Raw genomic sequence first — 24,757 nt, forward strand, 5'->3', positions numbered from 1 at the left:
ACATACAAATTAAAATAAAACAATACAACAAGCCATACAACATGAAGCATAATAACACAATCAACAATATAAGTGAACCATTGCTTTTCGTTGTATAACAGCAAAGAACAGAACCATTATTCTAATGACCCACATGCTTGAATAAACATATGGATTTTCAGGTCTTTCTTAAACTGAGCAACTTTCTACACAGAGCAACTATGGGCCTTTAATATAGTTGTGTTTTAGTGTGTTAGCTGAATGGGAATCTACTTAGAACACACCCAAAGTTAACAGAGTACTTTGAAGTTACCGTGCATTAATTTTGGTAAAGCATGGTAACTGCAAACCAGGGGCGTATCTGGAATCCGGCGGTAGGGGGGGCCAGAGCCAGAGAGGGGGGGCACATTTTTGCCTCCCTCCCCCGCCGCCGCCGCCTCTCTCCACCCCCTCCCCGCCGTCAACCCTCCCCCGCTGCTTACTTTTGCTGGCGCCGAGGTCCCGACCCGCAATCTCCGTTTTTTGTCTTCCTCCGTGGCCATGCTTCCAGGAAGTAACGCTGCAGTGCTGATTCGTTGACTCCAGTTCGACGTCTGACGTCAGACGCCGAACTGGATTCAACGAATCAGCACTGCAGCGTTACTTCCTGGAAGCATGGCCACGGAGGAAGACGAAAAACGGAGATTGCGGGTCGGACCTCGGCGCCAGCAAAAGTAAGCAGCGGGGAGGGTTGACGGCGGGGAGGGGGGCCAGGGCGAAATCTGCGGGGGCCCAGGCCCCTGTGGCCCCACGCAGATACGCCCCTGCTGCAAACCTTATTGCATTTTAGTAAATAGTGGGGCCCTTTTACTAAGGCGCGCTAAAAAGTGGCCTGCGCTGGTGTAGGCGCATCTTTTGGACTCGTGCAGGTCAATTTTTCAGCATGCCTGGAAAAAAGGCCTTTTTTGTGGCCAAAAATGGACTTGCAGGAAAATTAAAACCAACACTTGTCCACTTTTGGCCTGAGACCTTACCACCACCCATTGACTTAGCGGTAAGGTCTCACATGCTGACATGGCAGTATGCGGCCAGCACGCATAAACTGCAGTTTACTGCTGGGTAAGCGCCACGTGGTAGAAAATATTTTCTACCATTGTGTTTTGGGCGCGTGTCAAAAATGGTAGCTAGGCGGTAGTTCTAATTTGGTATGCATTGGACGCACATAGGAGCCTATGCACTTAGTAAAAGGGCCCCACAGCTTGTAAATTATAAGAAGATTCAGTTTTAAGTAATCTAAGATAGTAAGTTCTAGAACTTGCTCACAAAAAGTACAATTTAAAATACATTGGAAGTGAGATTAATTACATAATTTTGTTTCATTTACTTCATCCTTTGAAATTTGGGCTTGAGTATCTCATTTGTATTGCTTTGAATAGGAATATATTCAGAAGCTTCAGTGCAAACAAAGTGCTGTCACTGCGCTGACAGAGAAGGTGAACCAACTGACACGAGGACAGGAGTCTCCGGAACATACAGAAATAGGGCACTTAAGCAATCAGTGGTTGGACCTGTGCCTTCAAGCCAACAAGCTATTATCCCAGAGAGATGGAGATCTAGGAAGAACAAGGGATTACCATGATTGTATGAATATAGTGGAAGTCTTTTTGGAGAAGTTTACAAAGGAATGGGATAACCTTGCCAGGTAAGGAGATCTCACTTTGCAGTGTAACAATTCATATATAGCACATTGATGTCTACTCACTAATAAAGCATTTCACTGTGTGTTACAGGTTAGTAAGTAGACCATACTATTTATACTTTTAAGAGGTCCTGAAAATGATGAGTTTGATTGTTCCAATAATAGTTTCTATTTTGCTTACAGATCTGATGCTGAGAGTACTTCTGATCATCTAGAAGCTTTGAAGAAGCTGGCATCATTATTGCAAGAAAAGAGGGTTGCCCTCGATGATTTGAAGGACCAAAAGCAGAAAATTTCAGAACATCTGAATGTAGATGACAAAGACTTAGTCAAAGAGCAAACTGGTCATTTTGAACAACGCTGGGCTCAGTTGGAGGACTTGGTGAAGAAGAAAATTATATTTTCAATGAACAGTTTGGAGGAGATGAACCTGGTGTATTCCAGATTTCAGGACCTAATGGAGTGGGCTGAAGAACAGCAGCCTACTGTCTCAGAGGCTCTTAAACAGAGCCCTCCCCCTGAGCTTGCTCAGAGCCTCTTGATGGACCATCTCTCCATCTGTAGTGAAGTTGATGCCAAGCAACTCTTTCTTAAAGCACTTGTTAAAGATGCTGACAGAGTAATGGCTAACCTGGGTTTTACTGAAAGGCAGCATCTTCAAAAGGTTCTCTTTGATTCACAGAAACATGTGGAATGTCTGAGTGATCTAGTTAATCAGAGAAGAAAACACTTAAATAAGACTCTTTCTGAAAAGACCCAGTTCCTTATGGCAGCTCATCAGGCTATAAACCAAATTCAGCAGCATGAAAAAAAAATAATGTTCCAAGAGCATATTTATCTGATGCCAGAGGATGTAGGCAAGCAGATCAGAACTTGTAAAAGTGTGCAAGCAAGCTTAAAAGCCTACCAGAATGATCTCACTACACTATGGGCCCAGGGTAGGGAACTGATGAAAGAAGCAACAGAACAAGAAAGGAATGAAGTTTTAAGTAAGCTGCAAGAGCTACAGAATGTACATGAAACTGTTTTACAAAAATGTGGCCATCGACTTTTAGAACTTGAGAAGGCTATGGTTTTTAGGAAATATTTTAAAGAGGATTTAGATAAAGCTTGTCACTGGCTAAAAAATGCAGATATTCTCACATTTCCAGAGATCAACCTGATGAATGAAGATGCTGAACTCTACTCCCAGCTTTCCAGATACCAACATATTCTTGAGCAAGCTCCTGAATATGAAAACCTTTTACTTAATTTCCAAAGGAATGGTCAGGAAATCTTGCCGTCTCTTAATGAAGTTGATCATCCATATCTGGATGAAAAGTTGAACTCCCTGCCCCAGCAATTTAACAGTATTATATCCCTGGCCAAGGAGAAGCAATATAAACTTCAGGATGCAATTGATGTCCGTAAAGAATATGCTTCCTTAGCAGAATTAACGAGCAAAGCTCTTACAGAGCTGGAAGATCACTTTTTACACATGAACAAAGCCCCTGACAAGCTTTCATCCAAAGAAGTTCTCTCTCTTCAGCAGGATTACAGTGCTCTTCTCACTGAGGTGGTAAGCCTTGGGGCAGCAGTAGATGAACTAAATCAAAAGAAGGAGGGCTTCCGCAATACTGGGCAGCCATGGCTCCCAGAAGAGATGCTAAAGCTTGTTACTTTGTATCATAAGTTAAAAAGACAAATAGAGCAGAAAGTTCATCAGCTGGAGGACTCCACAAGTGCATATCAAGAGCATGAGGAACTATGTGTAGAGTTGGAAGCACTGCTAGAAACAGTAAATACAGATCTGGTTAAGATGAATGTAGAAATGCTTCCAGCAGAGGAGAAACTAAAGTGCTACCGTGCTTTATCTGGCAGTCTTCAAGACTCAGGAACTCTTCTGAAGAAAGTGTCGGAACATTTGCAAGAGCTTTCTCCCCAGCTTCAGTCAACTGCTTATGAGAGTGAAGCTCAGCGAGTTCAACTGTGGCAAGAAAAGTTGAAATCATTGCAGAGTACCAGCGGAGAGAGGACAGTAGAATGTGAAAGTAGGCTGGTGCAGAGTATAGACTTTCAGACTGAGGTTTGCCGCACCCTTGACTGGATAAGACAAATGCAAAAAGAGTTGAGTGAGCCAGTAAGAGTGGATGTAAATCTACAACATATTCAGGAAGAGATTCGAAAGGTGCAGATTCAACGGGAAGAGTTACAGTCAAGGTTGAGAATAATGAATGCTCTAAGCAGGCGAGAAAAGGAGAAATACACAAATGCCAAAGAACTAATACCTGCAGACATAGAAAGTACCACAGCTGAACTGTCAAAAGAGGGGGAGAAAGCCCAGGAAGCTTCGAATAGCAAGCAGGTTAGTATGTTCTAGTTTGCTTAGTCACTTTGAACAAATAAATGTTGTTATCATAGAGCCTTTTTGTTGTTGTCATCAAACCTGTCACTTTATTTCCCCATCTAAGTCTGACTAGGAGTGATCACAAACATTATTCAAATTAATCTTTTTTCATCTACATTTCCATTCCATATATGTGATCCTTTCTGGGAAAACATGACTAGAGTCACTTGATGCTCTTTAATAAAGATTTTGTAGCGTTATACGTCTCCCTGGTTTATTGAAAGAGCCAGATAATCCTACTCCTTTTTTTTTTTGCTTCACCTTCTGTGGCTGCTCCTCAAATATTATATTCAGCATGTATTGCCAATGGTCAATAGGTTACATACTCATGAATCACTCCTTCCTCCCTCTTACTCTATTACTACCTCTAAAATCATTAAATGACATCTGCTTCCTCCTTCAGTAGTGTTAACAAACAGTTGGCATTTGTCATCAAACATTTATATCATAAAACAATCACCCTTCCCCATAAATCATAATCCCTCTAAGCAAAATACATTAGCCATTCTCATTCAGTCTCTAGGTGTCAGTGGTTTTTAGTTTGATACATCCAGTTTGTTACATATACTGCTTCATTCTCACTAGACATATCATTGCTCAAAGTTCTTTTTCAGCTGGGGCAAGCTGGTTAGAGAAGAATCACATGATTCTTAATCTAGCAAACACTCAGATCTTATAGATTGGTGACCATGCTTCTGCTCCTGATTGTGTACCCATGTTGTTAGGACACTCTATTTCCATTTGTTCCATCCTTGCAGATGTTAGGCTGTCATCTTGATTCCCAGCTTTCGTAAGATCCAGTCTCGTCAGTGGTAGAAATATATTTATTTCTCCTTAGGAGCATTCAGGTCATTCACACTTTCCTAGAGTTATACACTCTCCTTACTCTGACTCATACACTTGCAATCAACCTCATTGACTACTATAACTCCCTTTATAATGGGCTAAATTTTCTACCTTAAAATGCTTACAGATTGTGTAGGATGCAGTCATCAAGCTGATTTCCGATGCCAAGCTGTGACCCCTTTACTAATTCAGCACCTCTAGTTACCTCTTACTTACAGGATCAAATTTAAGTTCTGATCCAGATCTATAAAATACTTCACAACTGGCCTTCCGACTAGCATTACTGGTACTGGTTGGTTGTTCTAATGTATTTATTCCTTATGCCCCAACCATATCCCTCTGCATATAAACCATTCAGAGAGTCATCCTAAGGGGCGTTATATCAAATTATAATAAACAAGTTGAAACTGGAAACTTAAGACTTTACCTACATCTGTTTTTGAGTAATGTATTGATTGTAAACTGCTTTGGTTTCATGGTGCCCCTCAAATGGTTAAAAATGAAAATTCTCTGTAATCAGGCTGCAGAAGGAAAACGGAGTACAAAAGAGCCTTTCATTATCAACTCCTTTATTAAAGGGGTAGGAGTTAAGTTTGGTAATCCTCTGAATACCCCAGATTGTAAATAATTAGCAATATTTTTTTTCTGGATAAAGTTACTACTATTTGGATTTCTGCCAGGTACTTGTGACCTAGATTGGCCACTGGTGGAAGCAGGAATCTGAGCTAGGTGGACCATTGGTCTGACCCAGTATGACTATTCTTATGTTCTTAAAACCATTTGATTGACATTGTTGGTCCATGAGACTGCTTATGAGTCAAACCAATGATTAGGTTTAAATTCATTCTCAGTGGAAGGAAAGTTTTGCATGGCTCATCATCACCCTGTTCTTTTTCTGTTCATTGTGGGTGCTGAGAGTAGATTGTCATCTGAATTTGCAGTAATTATGGTGATGGTTGTTTAAGTGATGTTTTCAAAATTCAACTAGACTGATGTTCTGCATCCCTTCTAATCTGATCTTTGAGCCACTGGTGACTTGGTTTATGGGACTTATGGGATAGGGAAGGAGTTTTCCCACTTCTCTTAGAAGTGCCCTCTTGGGCCTTCTTTTGAAGGTGATTTTGCTAGATCCAGCAGCTTGTTAAAGCTATAGACCAATAGCAAATCTTCTGTTTTTGTCTAAACTGATTAAACATTCAGTAGCTAGGCTGCTGTATTCTTACCTGGAGGCTGTTGACATCCTTGATTCATCTCAGTCAAAATTCAGAATGGTCACAATATAGAAACTATCCTGATTGTTTTCTGAGATGACTTAATACTGTTACATGATCAAGGAGGAGGAGTCATTTCGCTGTAGCAAACCTTGGGTTAACATTTGATCTGGTAAATCATGTGTTATTGCTTAATGCTATAAGTATCTCTCACTATGTTGCTAATTAGTTTATATCTTTATTGTCTAATAGCTGAGGATAAAATTTGATGTCTTCAACCTCACAGCCAAAGTTGGTGATATATTTGCCCCCCCAACAATAATTTGCTCTCCAATTTTATTTAACATATTTCTACAACCCCTTGGGTAACTTATCAGATTACTTGGGGATCGACCATTATAGTTATGCAGATAACATACAAATTTTCTTTACATCATTAACAATTGGATGACTGACAGCAGATTTAAGTTAAACCCAGACAAGACAAAGCTGAGTAAACAAAGTTTTCTTGCCAAGAACGTGGTTCCAGCATGAGAGGTATTGATCTTCCAAGTGTGAAGCTTAGGAGTCATTATATCCTTATATATCCTTATCTACAGAGGACCATATCAATGCTGTTATTAAAAGCTTTTATTAGCTTAAAATTGGTCACACTGATTTGATATGTTCTGGTCCCTCAAATCGCAGTCTGGACTTGCAAATGAGATGCACCCTCTCAGGCTTATTTTCAAAAGAGAAGGGCACCCATCTTCCGACACAAATCGGGAGATGGGGGTCCTTCTCTCAGGGTCACCTAAATTGGCATAATCAAAAGCCAATTTTGGGCGTCCTCAACTGCTTCACGTTACGGGGATGACCAAAGTTCACGGGGGCATGTCGGCACCGTAGCGAAGGTGGGACTGGGGCGTGATTAAGAAATGGGCATCCTTGGCCGATAATGGAAAAAAGAAGGGCGTCCCTGACGAGCACTTGGCCGACTTGGTCCATTTTTCTTGCGACCAAGCCATGTAAAGGTGCCCGAACTGACCAGATGACCACCAGAGGGTATCGGGGATGACCTCTCCTTACTCCCTCAGTGGTCACCAACCCCCTCCTCCCACCCTAAAAAAAAACTTTAAAAAAATTTTTCCAGCCTCTATGCCAGCCTCAAATGTCATACCCAGCTGCATGACAGCAGTATGCAGGTCCCTGGAGCAGTTTTAGTGCACTTCAGGCACTTCAGGCAGTGCACTTCAGGCAGGCGGACCCAGGCCCATCCCCCCCCCCCACCTGTTATACTTGTGATGGTAAATGTGAACCCTTCAAAACCCACCCGAAATCCACTGTACCCACATGTAGGTACACCCCTTAGGGCTATGGTAGTGGTGTACAGTTGTGGGGAGTGGGTTTTGGGGGGCTCAGCACCCAAGGTAAGGGAGCTTTGCACCTGGGAGCAATTTGTGAAGTCCACTGCAGTGCCCCCTAGGGTGCCCGGCTGGTGTCCTGGCATGTCAGGGGGACCAGTGCACTACGAATTCTGGCTCCTCCCAAGACCAAAGGGCTTGGATTTGGTTGTTTTTGAGATGGGCATCCTCGGTTTCCATTATAGCTGAAAACCGGGGACGACCATCTCTAAGGTCGACCATCTCAACATTTAGGTCGACCATCTCTAAGGTCAACCTAAATGTTGAGATTTGGGTGTTCCCGACCGCATTATCGAAATGAAAGATGGACGCCCATCTTGTTTCAATAATATAGGTTTCCCCGCCCCTTCGCTTGGCCGTCCTGCGAGGGCGCTCCGTTCGATTATTCCCCTCCATGGGTCCCACCAGCTTCTCAAGGACTAATAGCAGGTACTTTTTCAGCTGGAATCCTTTTTGGATACTCTAACCAAGTTTTGGTTGGCTTCTACTGCCTTTTCTCATGTCCCTAGCTGGAACGTCATTGCCAATAGACCTCCCTTAGGTCTGCAGCCTTCTTAACTATTTTTTACTCCTCTACACCATTCAGGCTGAGCTGGTCTTGGAAAACTGTTCTCTTTTTACAAGGCCTAACTGGCCATGAGAAGATGCAAGCTCCAAAGGGCTCCCTTGACTTTACTTTTGCTCCCACTCAGAAGCCCCCGTTTCCCTATATACAGGGCTTTGATAGTTTCCTCCAAACTTACAAGAAAGAAGCCTCCTCTGGCAGTGATGGACATCCAGGCCCATTCTCCATTACATCACTTCAAGCATACCAGTAGATTATGAATATGCTCAAGATCATTCCTCAAATAAATAAATTAAAAATTAATAAAGAGGGACAAGTCTGTGCCCTGCTACCCCAGTTTTTAACATCTTTCTGTTTTCTACAAACACAGCCAGCCTGAATTTCTGCAATGACAGCTGAGTTATTTTAGACCCCTTTTACTAAACCGCATTAGTGATTCGAGGAGGGGCATAATCGAAAGGGCCGTCCAAGTTTTGCTGAGGACGTCCTCGCAAAACGTCCTGTTGAAGGGGCGAGGAAACCTGTATTATCGAAACAAGATGGATGTCCATCTTTCGTTTTGATAATATGGTTGGGGACGCCCAAATCTTGTGATTTAGGTTGTCCTTAGAGATGGTCGTCCCTAGACTTGGTCGTTTCTGATTTTCGGTGATAATGGAAACCAAGGACGCCCATCTCAGAAACGATCAAATGCAAGCCCTTTGGTCCTGGGAGGAGCCAGCCTTCGTAGTGCACTGGTCCCCCTGACATGCCAGGATACAAACCGGGCACCCTAGGGGGCACTGTAGTGGACTTCATAAATTGCTTCCAGGTACATAGCTCCCTTACCTTGGGTGCTGAGCCCCCCAACCTCCCCCCAAAACCCACAACTGTACACCACTACCATAGCCCTTGCGGGTGTAGGGGGCACCTATATGTGGGTTTGTGGTGGGTTTTGGAGGGCTCACATTTACCACCACAAGTGTAACAGGTAGGGGGGGATGGGCCTGGGTCCGCCTGCCTGAAGTGCACTGCAGTACCCACTAAAACTGCTCCAGGGACCTACATACTGCTGTGATGGACCTGAGTATGACATTTGAGGCTGGCATAGAGGCTGGCAAAAATATTTTTAAAGATGTTTTTTGAGGCTGGGAGGGGGTTAGTGACCACAGGGGGAGTAAGGGGAGGTGATCCCCGATTCTCTCCGGTGGTCATCTGGTCAGTTCGGGCACCTTTTTGTGGCTTGGTCGTAAGAAAAACAGGACCAGGTAAGTCATCCAAGTGATAATCAGGGACACCCTTTTTTTCCCCATTATGGGTCGAGGACGCCCATGTGTTAGGCACGCCCAAGTCCCGCCTTCGCTGTGTCTTTGGTCATCCCTGTGATGCAAAGCAGTTGGGGACGCCCAGAATCGGCTTTCGATTATGCCAATTTGGGCGACCCTGTGAGAAGGACACCCATCTTCTGATTTGTGTCGAAAGATGGGCGTCCTTCTCTTTCAAAAATGAGCCTGACAGTGTAGCAAGTAAGATGAAGCCTATTCAATTCGAATGGGCTTTGTTGCATTTGATGTGGGAATTGCTAGTGTGGTTTAGTAAAAGGGGCCCTTTAGGACACACTTATTTCTATTTCTTTGATAAATGACTTTTTACCTTCTAGGCTTTTGGAATATTTATGCCGGTTGAATTTCAGAGGCTTGGGCTAGTTAGTGGTCAGTTCTGAACAAATTCACCAAATAGACTTTTTCTCTGTTGCTTGTCTGTTCAGAATTATTTGATAAGCAATTGTATGTTTGTTTCAGGCTACATTAATTAAAATTCATGGTCTCAGCCAAAGATACTATCGAGTGGTAAGATTAGCCAGTGACTGGCTAGACGATGCTCAAGAATTGCTACAGCATTCAGCGAATGGTCTGGACGTAGAGAATTCTGAAGAAAGTCTAAGGAATCATATGGAATTTTTCAGCATGGAGAAAGAATTTGATAATCATATTAAAGAGTTAAAAGCCCTGGTGTCTCAGCAGGAACCATTCATCCACGCTGAAGGACGAGAACAGCTTGAAAAGACTATAGCTTCCTTAAAGCAAAAGGGTCAGAAAGTGAAGGAGGAATCACAGACTCAGCAGGATGTATTACAGAGGTATCTCTCTACCAGTCTGCCAACATATAGGAAAGTCTTCAAATAAGTTTCCCACAGATTAGAGTGGAATGTGTGTCATTTGATTTTCAAACACATTTATTCCAATGTGGTGAAGCTCAAATGGAATACATTCAGACTAATTTGTAGTAAGTTATTTGAGGACTGCATCGCTCATTGAAAATAATAATAAACACGAAAAATGATGATATATAATTAGAAAGTAGATCTTGTGATGTGATAATTGACAAGGGATCCAAGATTCTGTATCAGCTCAGAATCTCCAGTGCCCGAGTATGGATCTCTGTTCATCATACAGGTTTCTGTAATATGCAAATTGTAATACATTGCATACCCATGCATACCTCTGACCCACCCCCATCCTCCCACCCTGTCAGACTGTCATAGTAATGCTTGAAGGTTTTCACTTATATACATTGTCAGCTAGCACATTTGCTTATTTCCGATCTGATGAAGAAGGGCAACCTTCGAAAGCTAATCAAGAAATGTATTAAGTTATGTCCAATAAAAAAGGTATCATCTTATTTTCTTTTCCATTTTTTATTTTGTTTGATTTCTATTGATAATACATTGCCGAAATGATCAGATTACTATAACTGTCATCTCCTCCATAAGATTATCCTTAACCAAGTTTGGTATGGGCAAGTCAGGGCTGTTGTTTATGCGATCCTACATGCCTGGTTAGCTACGCAGGCAGAGACACTGAATATCACTGGTGCCCACATAACCTCTGTGACCGCCCCAGCATTGCCCATGGTGGTCAGAGCTGATGTGCAGCAGTGCTGTTCAATTAAATGTGGCTGAATATTGGTAGCTGGCTAGCTCAGTGTAGTTTAAAAGGGCAGGAGCCTCTACTACCCACAAACTATACTGAATATCTGCACCTCCACATTTTTCTTTAAAATTGAACTCCAGTCATCTAATTTCTTGATATTTTATTTTGAAAGGTGTACTGCTCAGTGGCAGGAATATCAGGAAATAAGGCAGCAGGTCATTGAGTTAATGAACGAGACTGAAAAGAAATTATCTGGGTTCTCCACAGCCAAAGCATCTTCAAATAATAAAGCAGAAGAAAAATTATCATCACATAGGGTAAGATTTCCCAGAAACAAACAAAATATCTTTTTCCCTTCAAAAACATAGCTTGTTTGGAGTTGTAAAACCTGTACACCTAAGGAGTAATTCTGTAAAGAGCACCATCAGTTAGGTACCAAGATGCAGGGCGCTAAGCACTAAGGTGGATATTCTCTAAATGACGCCTTAAAAATTGGCGCCATAAAACCACATGGTTAGAATAATTGTATAAACCGCCTAAAGTTATGCGTATATTATAGAATACACTCAAGTGCCGTTCTTGCACCTAAAATTTAGGCGCACCCATTTAGGCTACCTAAACCCAGGCCTAAATAACTGTGCCTAAGTTAGATGCAGATCGGGTGTACTCCATAATAGTGCACTTAGGTTTTTGAAATGCCCACAGCCCACCTGTTCCGTGCCCATGGCCATGCCCCCTTTTTGACTATGCACACGAGAATTTACGTGCACTGCATTGTAGAATATGCCTAGAAAGTTGTGCTTGTTAATTTATGCTGCTAATTGGTTAAGTACCAATTATTGCCGCTGATTAGCTTGTTAATCAATTAAGTTGTGCATGCAGTTTGGCTATGCGGCCAAATTAGTGTGCATAACTGAAGGCACCATATATAGAATTTGGGGGTAACCCCCTAATGCTATAAAAGTTGAAAAAAATTGCACATGCAAATTTGGACGTGTGCCCAATTTAATTGAATAACAAGCTAATTAGCACCAATAACTGGCATTTTAATACACAATTTTTGGCACTAATTAGATTTAATTGGCATATCCGCACTAATTCTATAACAGCATCTGGGCATCCAGATTTCATTATAGTGTACTAGCATAAATTGGCACTTATATCCAGGGCCAGTCTTAGCAATTGTGGAGCCCTGTGCAGACCAGTTCTCTGGGGCCCCCTCCCCAGTCCCTCCTAGCCACGCCCTTTGTTGACAAGATATATAAATATGTTTTAAACATTTTCTTTTATTTCAAAGAAAGACAAATCAAGCAAAACTTGTATACAAAAACTAATTCAAACATGAAAAATGCTATACTAGGAAACCTTTGGGTTTAAAAAGCAAAACCATGTGCACATAAGGACTGGATAAATGAATTAAAATGAATCCCCTTAATATGTAATACTTGGTAGCAATAATGAAACAGTGATTGAATATTCAGTTAGCAAGCAGCCTGAGCAAACAGATTTATTTTCCACTGAATATAATTAACTTTGTATGAACTTGGCTGCTAATAGTGTGCTGAACTGGACAATGTTGGCACATTTAGCCACACCCTTTCACCAGCAGTGGCGCATATAAACAGTAATCATTGAAAATATTACACCAGTACAGGAGAAGAAAAATACATTGTTGTTTTTGTTTCATTATAAATAATTTCTGTAAGCTGTTACAGCTCCAGTATACCCAAGATGACACAAACCAAATTAGCATACAGACTCTGCATGCAGCACAATACCAGAAAAACAACGTTGCTATACATTGCAAAATAAGACAGCAGATGTAAATTCTCAAATTGGACATATTCCAAACACTAAAATGAAAATAAAATGATTTTTTCTACCTTTGTCTTGTGACTTTGTTTTTCTGATCATGTTGGTCCCAGTCTCTGATTCTGCTGCTGTCTATCTGCTCCCTTAACTCTACTTCAGAGCCGTAGCGAGGGGAGCTGACACCCGGGGCGGGTCGCCACTGCGCACCCCCCCCGGGTGCAGCACGGCGCATCCTCCTCCCGCTGGAGCGCACCCCCCCCCCCCCCCGGAGCGCATACCCCCCCCCCCCGGAGCGCATACCTGCGGCGAGGGACGGGTGGGAGGGCCAATCTGCCTCGACTGCACGTTGCTGGGGTGTGTCGGCTCCGCGCTGGTTCACTGCTTTCTCTGTCCCGGAACAGGAAGTAACCTGTTCCAGGGCAGAGAGGGCAGTGCACCAGCGCGGAGCCGACACCCCCCAGCGGTGTGCACCCGGGGCAGACCGCCCCCCCACTTCCTATGCCACTGCTCTACTTCCATTTATTTCTTTGCTATCCTCCTTTCTTCTTCATTTCTTGCCCTACATCCATAGGTAAATGCTGGGTCCTCCGCAGAATTGACTGGAGGAGGTATAGAGTGGATCCAGCTTTTGCCTATTTTCTCCAGCCATGTGCAGTTTTTCTCCTCTTTTCCCTTTCCCTCATCTCCGTCAGTATGCATCTCCTTCCTCTTTCTTCCCTCCCCTCCATCTATATGCATCTCCTTCCTCTCTCTTCCCTCTCCTCCATCCATGTCCAGCATTTCTCCTCTCTCTCTTCCTCTCCATCCATTTTCATCTCACATCCTCTGTCTTCCCTCCCCTCCATGCATTTCCAGAATTTCTCCTCTCCCCTAAATCCATGTGCATCTCCTCCTCTGTCTTCCCTCCCCTCCATTAATGTCTTGCATTTCTCCTCTCCCCCTCCCCTCTATCCATTTGCATCTACTTCCTCTGTCTTCCCTCCCCTCCATCCATGTCCAGCATTTCTCCTCTCTCCTTTTCCCTCCATTTGTGTGCATCTCCTTCCTGTCTTTTCTTCCCTCCAACATTTCTCCTCTATTCCCTGCCCTCCACTCCAACCATGTCCAGAATTTGTCCTCTCTCCCCTCCAGCCATGTGCATATCCTTCCTGTCTTCCCTCACCTCCATCCATGTCTAGCATTTCTCCTGCCCTCCCCTCCATCCATCCATGTCCAACAACTCTCCTCTTTCCTCTGCCCTCCATGTCCAGTGATTCTTCTTTGCCCCCTGTCCTCCCCTCTCAACCACATTCAGTGATTTTCCTCTGTCCCCTGCCCTCCCCTCCCATGCCATCCATGTCCAATGATTCTCCTCTGCCCTCCCATCCATGTCCAACGATTCTCCTCTGCCCTCCCCTCCATGTCCAGTGACTCGCCCCAGCCCCCAGCTTACCCCCCTTTTCAGCCTCCGAGGTTCAGCTCCCAACCCCAGCCCCACCTGTGCCCTCAGTTTTCCACAGCCCTCCTTTCCTTCCAGCCGCCTTGCATTTAAAAAGTCGCAGTGGTGGCGTCAGCGATAAAGCAGGCTCTCCTCTAGCCTTCCCTTCTCTCTCAGTGCCCACTTTAATTTTGGAGATGGAAATGGATATAAACTACATAGAAAATTACTACATACAGTTATAATTACCCCTTGTGAAAAGCTCTGGCCAAAATGAACACTTTTTAAAAACCTAGGGGTCGATATTGAAAGTAATTTAACTGGCCAGAAATGGCTCCTAATCAGTTAAATTGTTTGTTTGGGGCTATCCACGGATATCCTTAACACTTAACTAGTTAGTGTGGCTGAATATCAGTATATTGAGCACTTAACCACCTAAGTTTAGCACTCAAATTGGACCACCTAAACATCAGTCCTATCTTTGTGTGGTGTCACTTATGTGGTTAACTGCTGAATATCTCTCTGAACCGCATAAGACATATCCGGCTATATAAACCTGAGTATTCAGTGCTGGTACCAAAGCATAGTCCAGCATTGAATATCTGAGAATAACACTGGTGACTGAAAAAGCGCTCTCTGCCACCAACTGATTATCGACCCTCTATGCACTTGTGTAAAATCTGATGTGAGTTTAGTGCTGTATGTTACTTGATCATTCAGATTTAACACAGAAACATAAAAATATGACAGCAGATAAAGACGGTATGGCCTATCCAGTCTGCCCATCCATACCATCTTCTATCCCTTCCTTTCCTTTAGAGATCCTCTGTGCTTGTCCCAAGCTTTCTTGAATTCAGATACAGTCTTCAACTCCACCACCTGCACTGGGAGGCTGTTCCATGTATTCACCACATTTCCTTAGATTACTCCTGAGTCTGTCCCCCATTCACCTTTATCCCATGACCTCTCCTTCCGGAGCTTTGTTTCAATTGAAAAAGACTCTTTTGCATTTATGCCACAGATGTATTTAAATGTCTCTATCATATCTCCCCACAACAAGTTCTAATATTTGTCATTCTTATATCTTATTTTCTAGACATTGGTATCCACAGTAAACTCATTCCATGAGAAAATCACCACTTTAGAAGAAAAAGCATCTTCAATGGAAAAAATTGGAACTGACGCCAGTAAAGCAACGATCAGTAAATCTATGACGACTGTTTGGCAGCGCTGGACCTGGCTTCGCAGTGTGGGCCGAGAGCAGGAGAAGATATTGGAAGATGCAGTGCGGGAATGGCAGAGCCTTAATAACAAGGTGCCTCAAGATCATTGGCATTTTTTTTTTACTTTTGAAAGTAATCAGATGAAAAGGAGGGGGATCAGTGCAGTGTCTCAGGGATCTCTCCTGGGAGCCAGTTCTGTACAATTTCTTTGAGTGGGAGCTTTTAGGTGAGCTGTTTTGTGAAGGAACTTAAGTGCATATGTTTCCTTTATAAAATGAATGCAACAAATGCAAGTATTTGCTTTCCCTGCTTTGGAACCCTGATTCACAACAGAGTGGAAATCGCTGAGGGAGTAGAGTGAATGTAATGGAAGCAAGGAAAGCTTCAGGGGTAGTCTATGATTTGAAAGTTAAGATTCAGTGTAAAAGATGCTGGAAGACTTGGGAAAAAAAACCCAAAACCTAGAACATAGAAAAATGAAGGCAGATAAAGACCTTCCCCGGGATTCTATGTATGGAAAAGAGGAAAAGACGAAGGACAGAGTTGTGAGGTACACTGATATCAAATAGCAGTGGAGGAAGAGACACCAGAGAATACAGTAAAAGTAAAATGGGAGAAGTAAGAAGAAAACCAAGAGATAAGGATCCAAAAACTCAATTTTGGCAGGAAGTAGATGGTGTGATCAGGGTTGTGAAAAGCAGCAGATATTGTAAGTCAAGGAGGATATATCCACTTCTTCACCCTGAAAAATTCATTCTCTAGAGCACAAGTGTTCAACATCGGTCCAGTCAGGATTTACCCAATGAATATGCATGAGATCTATTTGCATGCACTGCCTCTATTGTATGCAAATAGATCTCAGGCATATTCATAGTAGAAATCTTGAAAACCTGAACTGACGAGTGCGAAGTTGGACATCCCTGCACTAGAGCATCTGCTGAACTTCTTTGAAGTTCTGCCTTCTGACATCTCATCAGCCATTTGAATTATTGTCCCTTTTCTAGACATTGGAAGGTGTAACTACTCTGATGACACACAGTCCTTTTCTCTACCCAGGCTCCACAAAGAGACACCCCTTTTCTCTCTTGCCAATTTTATCTGGATGAATTTCTTTTTTGCCCCTGGGCCATGAGATTGCCTTTCTTGCCTACCTCTTTATTCTACATAAGTATTGCCATACTGGGACAGACCGAAGGTCCATCAAGCCCAGCATCCTGTTTCCAACAGTGGCCGATCCAGGTCAAAAGTACCTGGCAAGATCCCAAAACAGTACAATACATTTTATGCTGCTTATTCTAGAAATAAGCAGTGGATTTTCCTCAAGTCCATTGTAATAATGGTCTATGGACTTTTCCTTTAGGAAGCCATCCAGACCTTTTTTAAACCTCTCTAAGCTAACTGCTTTTATTACATTCTCTGGCAACAAATTCCAGAGTTTAATTACACATTGAGTGAAGAATTATTTTCTCTAATTCATTTTAAATTTACTTCTTTCTAGCTTCATTGTGTGCCCCCTAGTCCTAGTATTTTTGGAAAGAGTGAACAAGCGATTCACGTCTATTCTATTTGTTTTTGTTCTGTGTGTCTGTTTTTCACGTGGGATATATGTACACAGCCGCACTCAGCTACATTCTAACCATAGATTATGTTATGTTTCTTTCAATTTTTTTGTTACATTTGTACCACACGCTTTCCCACTCATGGCAGGCTCAATGCGGCTTACATGGGGCAATGGAGGGTTAAGTGACTTGCCCAGAGTCACAAGGAGCTGCCTGTGCCTGAAGTGGGAATCGAACTCAGTTCCTCAGTTCCGCAGGACCAAAGTCCACCACCCTAACCACTAGGCCACTCCTCCATAGTGTTACTTACTGTGCAAGTGTATCAGCTGGTGGTGGGAGGCGGGGCTGGTGGTTGGGAGGCGGGGATAGTGCTGGGCAGACTTGTACGGTCTGTGCCCTGAAGAAGACAGGTACAAATCAAGATAGGGTATACACAAAACGTAGCACATATGAGTTTATCTTGTTGGGCAGACTGGATGGACCATGCAGGTCTTTTTCTGCTATCATCTACTATGTTACTATGTATTTCAAAATTCTGTTTTCATAGTAATTGGTTTCCACAGATTGAACAAGCCACCTTAGCAATAGATCAGCTACAAGATCGTTTGCCAGGGACCTCAGTTGAGAAGGCCTCCAAAGCAGAGCTGTCTGAACTCCTGCAGTATCATGACACGTTTGTCCAAGAGGTGGAGAATCAGCATGCAACCCTCATGCTCCTGAGACACCACGCACTGGGCAGTGTACTACGAGATGCAGAAGGAGAGTCAGCTTCTCAGGAAGAACCACCCATCGTGCAAGAAATGAAGGCCATGCAAGACAGGTGTACAAAGTAAGGCCACAGACAACATTACTTCTCATTACTCAGCCCACAGTGGTCAGTGGATTTTAAGCCATTGACATCTACAGTGGGGGAAATAAGTATTTGATCCCTTGCTGATTTTGTAAGTTTGCCCACTGACAAAGACATGAGCAGCCCATAATTGAAGGGTAGGTTATTGGTAACAGTGAGAGATAGCACATCACAAATTAAATCCGGAAAATCACATTGTGGAAAGTATATGAATTTATTTGCATTCTGCAGAGGGAAATAAGTATTTGATCCCCCACCAACCAGTAAGAGATCTGGCCCCTACAGACCAGGTAGATGCTCCAAATCAACTCGTTACCTGCATGACAGACAGCTGTCGGCAATGGTCACCTGTATGAAAGACACCTGTCCACAGACTCAGTGAATCAGTCAGACTCTAACCTCTACAAAATGGCCAAGAGCAAGGAGCTGTCTAAGGATGTCAGGGACAAGATCATACACCTGCACAAGGCTGGAATGGGCTACAAAACCATCAGTAAGACGCTGGGCGAGAAGGAGACAACTGTTGGTGCCATAGTAAGAAAATGGAAGAAGTACAAAATGACTGTCAATCGACAAAGATCTGGGGCTCCACGCAAAATCTCACCTCGTGGGGTATCCTTGATCATGAGGAAGGTTAGAAATCAGCCTACAACTACAAGGGGGGAACTTGTCAATGATCTCAAGGCAGCTGGGACCACTGTCACCACGAAAACCATTGGTAACACATTACGACATAACGGATTGCAATCCTGCAGTGCCCGCAAGGTCCCCCTGCTCCGGAAGGCACATGTGACGGCCCGTCTGAAGTTTGCCAGTGAACACCTGGATGATGCCGAGAGTGATTGGGAGAAGGTGCTGTGGTCAGATGAGACAAAAATTGAGCTCTTTGGCATGAACTCAACTCGCCGTGTTTGGAGGAAGAGAAATGCTGCCTATGACCCAAAGAACACCGTCCCCACTGTCAAGCATGGAGGTGGAAATGTTATGTTTTGGGGGTGTTTCTCTGCTAAGGGCACAGGACTACTTCACCGCATCAATGGGAGAATGGATGGGGCCATGTACCGTACAATTCTGAGTGACAACCTCCTTCCCTCCGCCAGGGCCTTAAAAATGGGTCGTGGCTGGGTCTTCCAGCACGACAATGACCCAAAACATACAGCCAAGGCAACAAAGGAGTGGCTCAGGAAGAAGCACATTAGGGTCATGGAGTGGCCTAGCCAGTCACCAGACCTTAATCCCATTGAAAACTTATGGAGGGAGCTGAAGCTGCGAGTTGCCAAGCGACAGCCCAGAACTCTTAATGATTTAGAGATGATCTGCAAAGAGGAGTGGACCAAAATTCCTCCTGACATGTGTGCAAACCTCATCATCAACTACAGAAGACGTCTGACCGCTGTGCTTGCCAACAAGGGTTTTGCCACCAAGTATTAGGTCTTGTTTGCCAGAGGGATTAAATACTTATTTCCCTCTGCAGAATGCAAATAAATTCATATACTTTCCACAATGTAATTTTCCGGATTTAATTTGTGATGTGCTATCTCTCACTGTTACCAATAACCTACCCTTCAATTATGGGCTGCTCATGTCTTTGTCAGTGGGCAAACTTACAAAATCAGCAAGGGATCAAATGCTTATTTCCCCCACTGTATATACAGTACTGGGCTAAGTCCAGACACTACATTAAATATCCTGGTCAGCACAGCTACCCAGAACTTACCCCAGGACCGACCGATAGTCAGACTGATGCCTGGATAACTCAGCCTGTTTGTGCCCTAACTTTATCCGCTTACTTAGCTGGTCAGCATAGTGATATATCCACCAACCAGGTAAATCCTGGTTCTGCATCAGCACTATTCCAGCAGTGCCGTGAGATTCAGAGGAGATATTTCCTGGCACTACCCAGTTAAGTGCTGCTGAATATCCCCTTCCAGCCTGCTCAGCATAGTTTAACCAGGCAGGAACGTCTCCTGCCTGATTAAACCATTTTGAATATCAGGCCCTTCATTTTCAACACCTAAGACTGGCTAAAATATCTTCCAAATATAGTATAATATGCATGTCTTGGTTAACTAATTAAATTAGCACATTGTTATAGAATATGCTTCGATTTCCGCATGGAAAATAAGGCACGATATATAAAATTTGGGGGTTTGTCTGCAGTGCATCTGAATCACAAAGGGGTGTATTGGGGAAGTTTGAAAGGCGAGAGTAGGGAGGTCTTAGTGCATTTTACTGCCATAATGGAACAAAACGAAAACATCTAGGGTGAAAACTTCAACGTTTTAGTCTAGACCTGTTTTCAGAACAATAAGACACATAAAGGTGCCCTAAGTGACCAGATGAGCACTGGGGGGATTTGGGGATAACCCCTCCCACTGCCTTGTGGTTACTGACCCCCTCCCACCCCCCTAAATGTGAATAAAAATTGTACCAGCCTCTATGACAGCCTCAGATGTTATATCCAGATCCTTTAGAGCAGCATGGAGGTCCCTGGAGTATTGTGGTGGTGGGTGCAGTGCACTGTCAATATGATATCAAAGTCAGACTTTGGACATTTTGCAGTAAATGTCCAAAATCTGAATAGCAAACGTAACCATTTAAAAAAAAAAGAAAAATGTCTTTTTTTTTTCAAAATTACCATTTGTAACAAGGTTTTGTGCCCTATGCATTTATCTTTTCAGGCCATAAAAAAAAATACAAGTTAAAAACGTAGAAAATGAAGTTATTGGGATGTAGGATGGGCCAGCATTTCTAGCAGGCTGGCCCCCCAGACATCCCAAGCAAGCAATGGGGCATCCTAGGGGTCACTGCTGTGGACTTCATGTAAATGCTCCCAGGTACATATTTCACAGTTGCTCCCTTATATTGTTGGCTGAGCCCTCCACAACCCACCCAAAACCCCTACCCCCAACTACAATAGTCCTTATGGGTGAAGTGGACACCTATATGTGGGTACAATATGTTTTTAGCGTGTTTTGGAGGGCTCACGTTTTCCATCACAAATATAACAGGTAGGGGTAGGTATGGGCCTGGGTCCACCTGTCTACATGCACTGCAGCCACCACTACACTACTCCAGAGACCTGCATGCTGCTCCAATGGACCTGGCTATAACATATGTCATAGAGGCTGGTGAGAACTATTTTTATTCATATTTTTTTGGGGGGTGGGGGGGTCAGAGACCACTGGAGGAGTAAGGGAGTCATCCCAGAATCCCTCCATTGGATATCTGGTTATTTAGGGCACCTTTTTGTGTCTTTTTCATTTTGAAAACAGATCTAGACCAAAATGTTGACGTTTTCACCCTAGACATTTTGGTTTCTTTCATTATGTCAGTAAAATATCCAAGCATTAGGCACGCCCTAAGCCCACCTTCAAAATGCCCCCAACGTGCTTTCTTGTGATTTGGATGCACTGCAGACGAATTGCATAGATAAACGTTTGCAAAATAGGTTTCAAAAATACCAATTTGGACGTTTTAAGAAGAAAAACGTCCTAATGGTGCTTTATTACACTTTTTGGTCATTTTACTCTTTCGAAAATGAGCCCCATAGTAATCCATGCACAATCACCAGATATGGATTAGTCAATAAGAATAAAGGGCAGGGGTCCAATAAGTAATGAGAATTTGTGAACTGTCTCGATAACTTTACATTGATTATAATTAGGTAAAACTTTGACCACAAACTATACGCCTGTACACAAACCTCAGCTGGGATAGTACACGAGTCTAATAGAATTGTTAAACCATCACTTGAAGTATTAATAAATATATATAAATCATTAATTTTTTGATGACGCATAGAATTATGAAAGCTACTCGCCATTGTCTCTAGCTCAGGAGTCATCATAGAGCCTATTAAAGCTCATTATAAATTATAGCTAAGCCATATCCTTTTTTTCTTAATCTTGGGCAATGTAATATGAATTACAATGCATAACAGTCGTAATACACAGCCTAAGCTGTTAGGCATTCAGAAAAAGGTTGAACTTAATGGATCTTGCATCTTCTTTTAGCCCGTGCAATTGTGTAACTTATGGAAGTTAGTACTCTTCAATTGTTCAACTTCCCTTTTTTTTTTTAAGCATCCGACAAAAGGTGAAGCGAAGCAAGAAGCTGCTGGAGCAGGAATTGAAAGAACGGGAAGAGGTAGAGAAAGACATTAACACAATCAAATCTTGGATTCAAGAAACCAAGGAGTACTTTCTGAATCCCACCATAGACATAGACACTCAGCTGGAAGAACTGAAGGTATTCACCTTTTAGAGTACCATACTAATAGTATTTATAATCATCAAAACAAGTCAGATTTTAAAATGTTTAAACTTACTAATGCAACTTAGCACATAAATCACTGAAAATTGATAATGAGTAACCTGAGAGCCACCATAGCTATATTAACTCCTGGGAAAATTAGGCACACAATATTTTAAATTCTGCATTATACAATATTACCACTGTCTCTGAGTAAGTTCAATACAGTTAAAGTTTTTACTTATAAATGCAGAATTCTCAGTCCTCCCAGTTCACTGTCTATCCTCCAGATTTGATCACTCCATCCCTTTTCCCTCCCAGGCTCAATCTTCTACCCCATTTAGATTGAGCCTGCCCACAAGGGTTGATCTTCCAACTTGCAGCTGCCCCATTCCTTGGGGTCCACCCTTCCCTCATCTCTTGAGCCCTGCTCCTTGAGACTTGACCTTTCCCATCTTCCCTCCTGCCCACTGTAGGCTCACCCCATTCCATCTCATCATGTTTAATTCCCCATTCCCTATCTTCTATACCAGACTAGTCCAGATGAGTGGGCTAGGAGATGGAGCCAGAGAAAAACAGCCCGCCCCCCCCCCCCCCCACCCCACCCCATCCGAATAGGGTCACAGAAAGTTTTGGAGGAGGAAGAAGAAACAAATTTAAAAAAAAAAAAAAACAGCTTTCAGTGCAGCTTCATTCCAGCCTGCTTCCTGATCTACTATGGACTGTGTGAGACTGGGAATTAGGGGATCTGACATGATTACACTCCTCCTCTCTTTCCCTCCACTTGTTTCCAGTAAGCCTGGGGAAAAAGCGCAATGAAAGGGGAAGGGACTTGATATACTGCCTTTCTGTGGTTGCAGTCAAAGCAGTTTAAATATTATATACAGGTACTTATTTTGCACCTGGAGTAATGGAGAGTTAAGTGACTTGCCCAGAGTCACAAGGAGCTGCAGTGGGAATTAAACTCAGTTCCCCAGGTTCTCAGGTTGCTGCACTAATCACTAGGCTACTCCTCCATGCCACATTACAGGTAGGTCATGGCAGTTCAGCGGGTCTCATGGTGCATTTGACCTGGCCCGGGAGCAGGCACCAGCTAGGTGAGTGCAATCCATTTTCTCTCCTCTTGCTTCCAGTATGTCTGGGTAAAAAAAAAAAAAAGGATGTGACACCCTGCACCTACATAGCTTGGGAGCAGGCAGGCAGGCAAGGAAGCACCAGGTGGGCAGGTGCAATCTGTGGAATTTTAGCCAAAGCAAAACTGAAGAGATTCTCCAGGTTGAGCTATGGCTCACGTGATGAGCATGGAGTTTTACAGTATACAGAGGAGAGAGATCTTGAACATTCCTGTGCAGGACTTAAAAGCTCCTGGCTGGGTTAATGGCTGGTGGTTCTTGCATGATGGAAGTAAGTGATGCTAGGAGCTCCTTTGTTTGGATCCTCCATATTGCCTGGTCAGAGCTAGTTCATGACAAGACCACAATGTATCAGCCATGCTTCTCAGGAAATCCGACACAGAGTGGCAGGCACAGCAGTCTCAAATGGGCTGTGCAGTGTCTTTTGAAGAAGTCCTGGAATTTTAGGGACCAAAATTCAGAGACTAGCAGGAAGTACTTATGGGAGGTCTTTCCTCACCTCAGGCCCCTCTGGTCATTGTTGGTCCAGATTCAGAGACCAAGCATAAGACTATTTCAACAGCTGCCTCCCTTTCTCAGGAATATAGTCTTGGATACAAGGTTTGACTGGGGGTGGTCTCTTCCTTGTTGCAAACTGCTGTGTTGGGCTGCAGCTACACTAAGTTGGGCTCATTCACAGACATATGTGGAGTCCTCTCACTAGGTGATTGGACACTACTCATAAGGACTTCCATTCACCCTCACTGTAGTTATTAGGGGCTTGAGGTTTCTGAGTCTACCTGGTCTTGGGGTCCCATGCAGAGTGGCAAACCTCTTCTCTTATGGTTCCCTGCATGGATACACAGGACAGTTTTCTACAAAGGTTACCACCAGATATTCCCTGATTTGTTATTCTGGACCCTTCACTGACAGCTTTAGGCCTAACCGTGGCCCCAGTAGCCTGTCAATCAAAGGGTAGTAAATTCAGATGTCTGGCTATTTAGGACTGAGTCAGAACAGGAGAGTTTCTCAGTAGCTAGGGTTTCTGCAGGTGTGAAACCCCTCAGCTGACAATTATCATGAAAAACAATAATGTCCTTCCTAGATTCTGGAAGAAAATTTTAGTCTTGTGGCCTTGGATTTCAGGAGCTTAAGACCTCACTCCCACTACTTAGATCTCTCATTTCCACGTCTTCCCTGAAATGAGTCCTTTCTGCAGGGCCTAGGCTTCAGGACAATGGACATGTATTTTATACCTTGGGCTCTCACCTATATGTATCTCTTAACAGTTTAGACTCCTTTAGGGGTGACCTCTATTAGCTCAATATCACAAGGCTACTTTCTCTAGTAAGATTAGGAGGAGTCTAAGCAGGTGATATTCACAGTTGTCACTGGAAGTGAATAAATTAGAGGTCCCCTTCATGATTATTTTGCACTATGAAGGTAACCCTGATAGACTGGGAAAGAAGTTTTATTCTGGGGCAGCTAAAGTGGTCCCAATGGAGTACTAACAGGTTCAAATCTAGGCAGAGGGCCTGAGTTACCCATTA

General features: G+C 43.3%; 1 protein-coding gene across 1 annotated transcript in view; it reads left to right on the forward strand.

Moving 5' to 3' along the window:
* SYNE1 (spectrin repeat containing nuclear envelope protein 1) overlaps positions 1–24,757 on the forward strand; it is a 982,166-nt gene that overhangs the window by 557,640 nt on the left and 399,769 nt on the right. Inside the window, 7 exon segments of the mRNA XM_030198470.1 lie at positions 1,395–1,660; positions 1,841–4,001; positions 9,850–10,187; positions 11,153–11,297; positions 15,306–15,524; positions 17,555–17,820; positions 21,927–22,092. Coding sequence (XP_030054330.1) covers positions 1,395–1,660; positions 1,841–4,001; positions 9,850–10,187; positions 11,153–11,297; positions 15,306–15,524; positions 17,555–17,820; positions 21,927–22,092 — 3,561 coding nt within the window.

This window comes from Microcaecilia unicolor, chromosome 3, assembly GCF_901765095.1.
Source record: "Microcaecilia unicolor chromosome 3, aMicUni1.1, whole genome shotgun sequence".
NCBI lineage: Eukaryota > Metazoa > Chordata > Amphibia > Gymnophiona > Siphonopidae > Microcaecilia > Microcaecilia unicolor.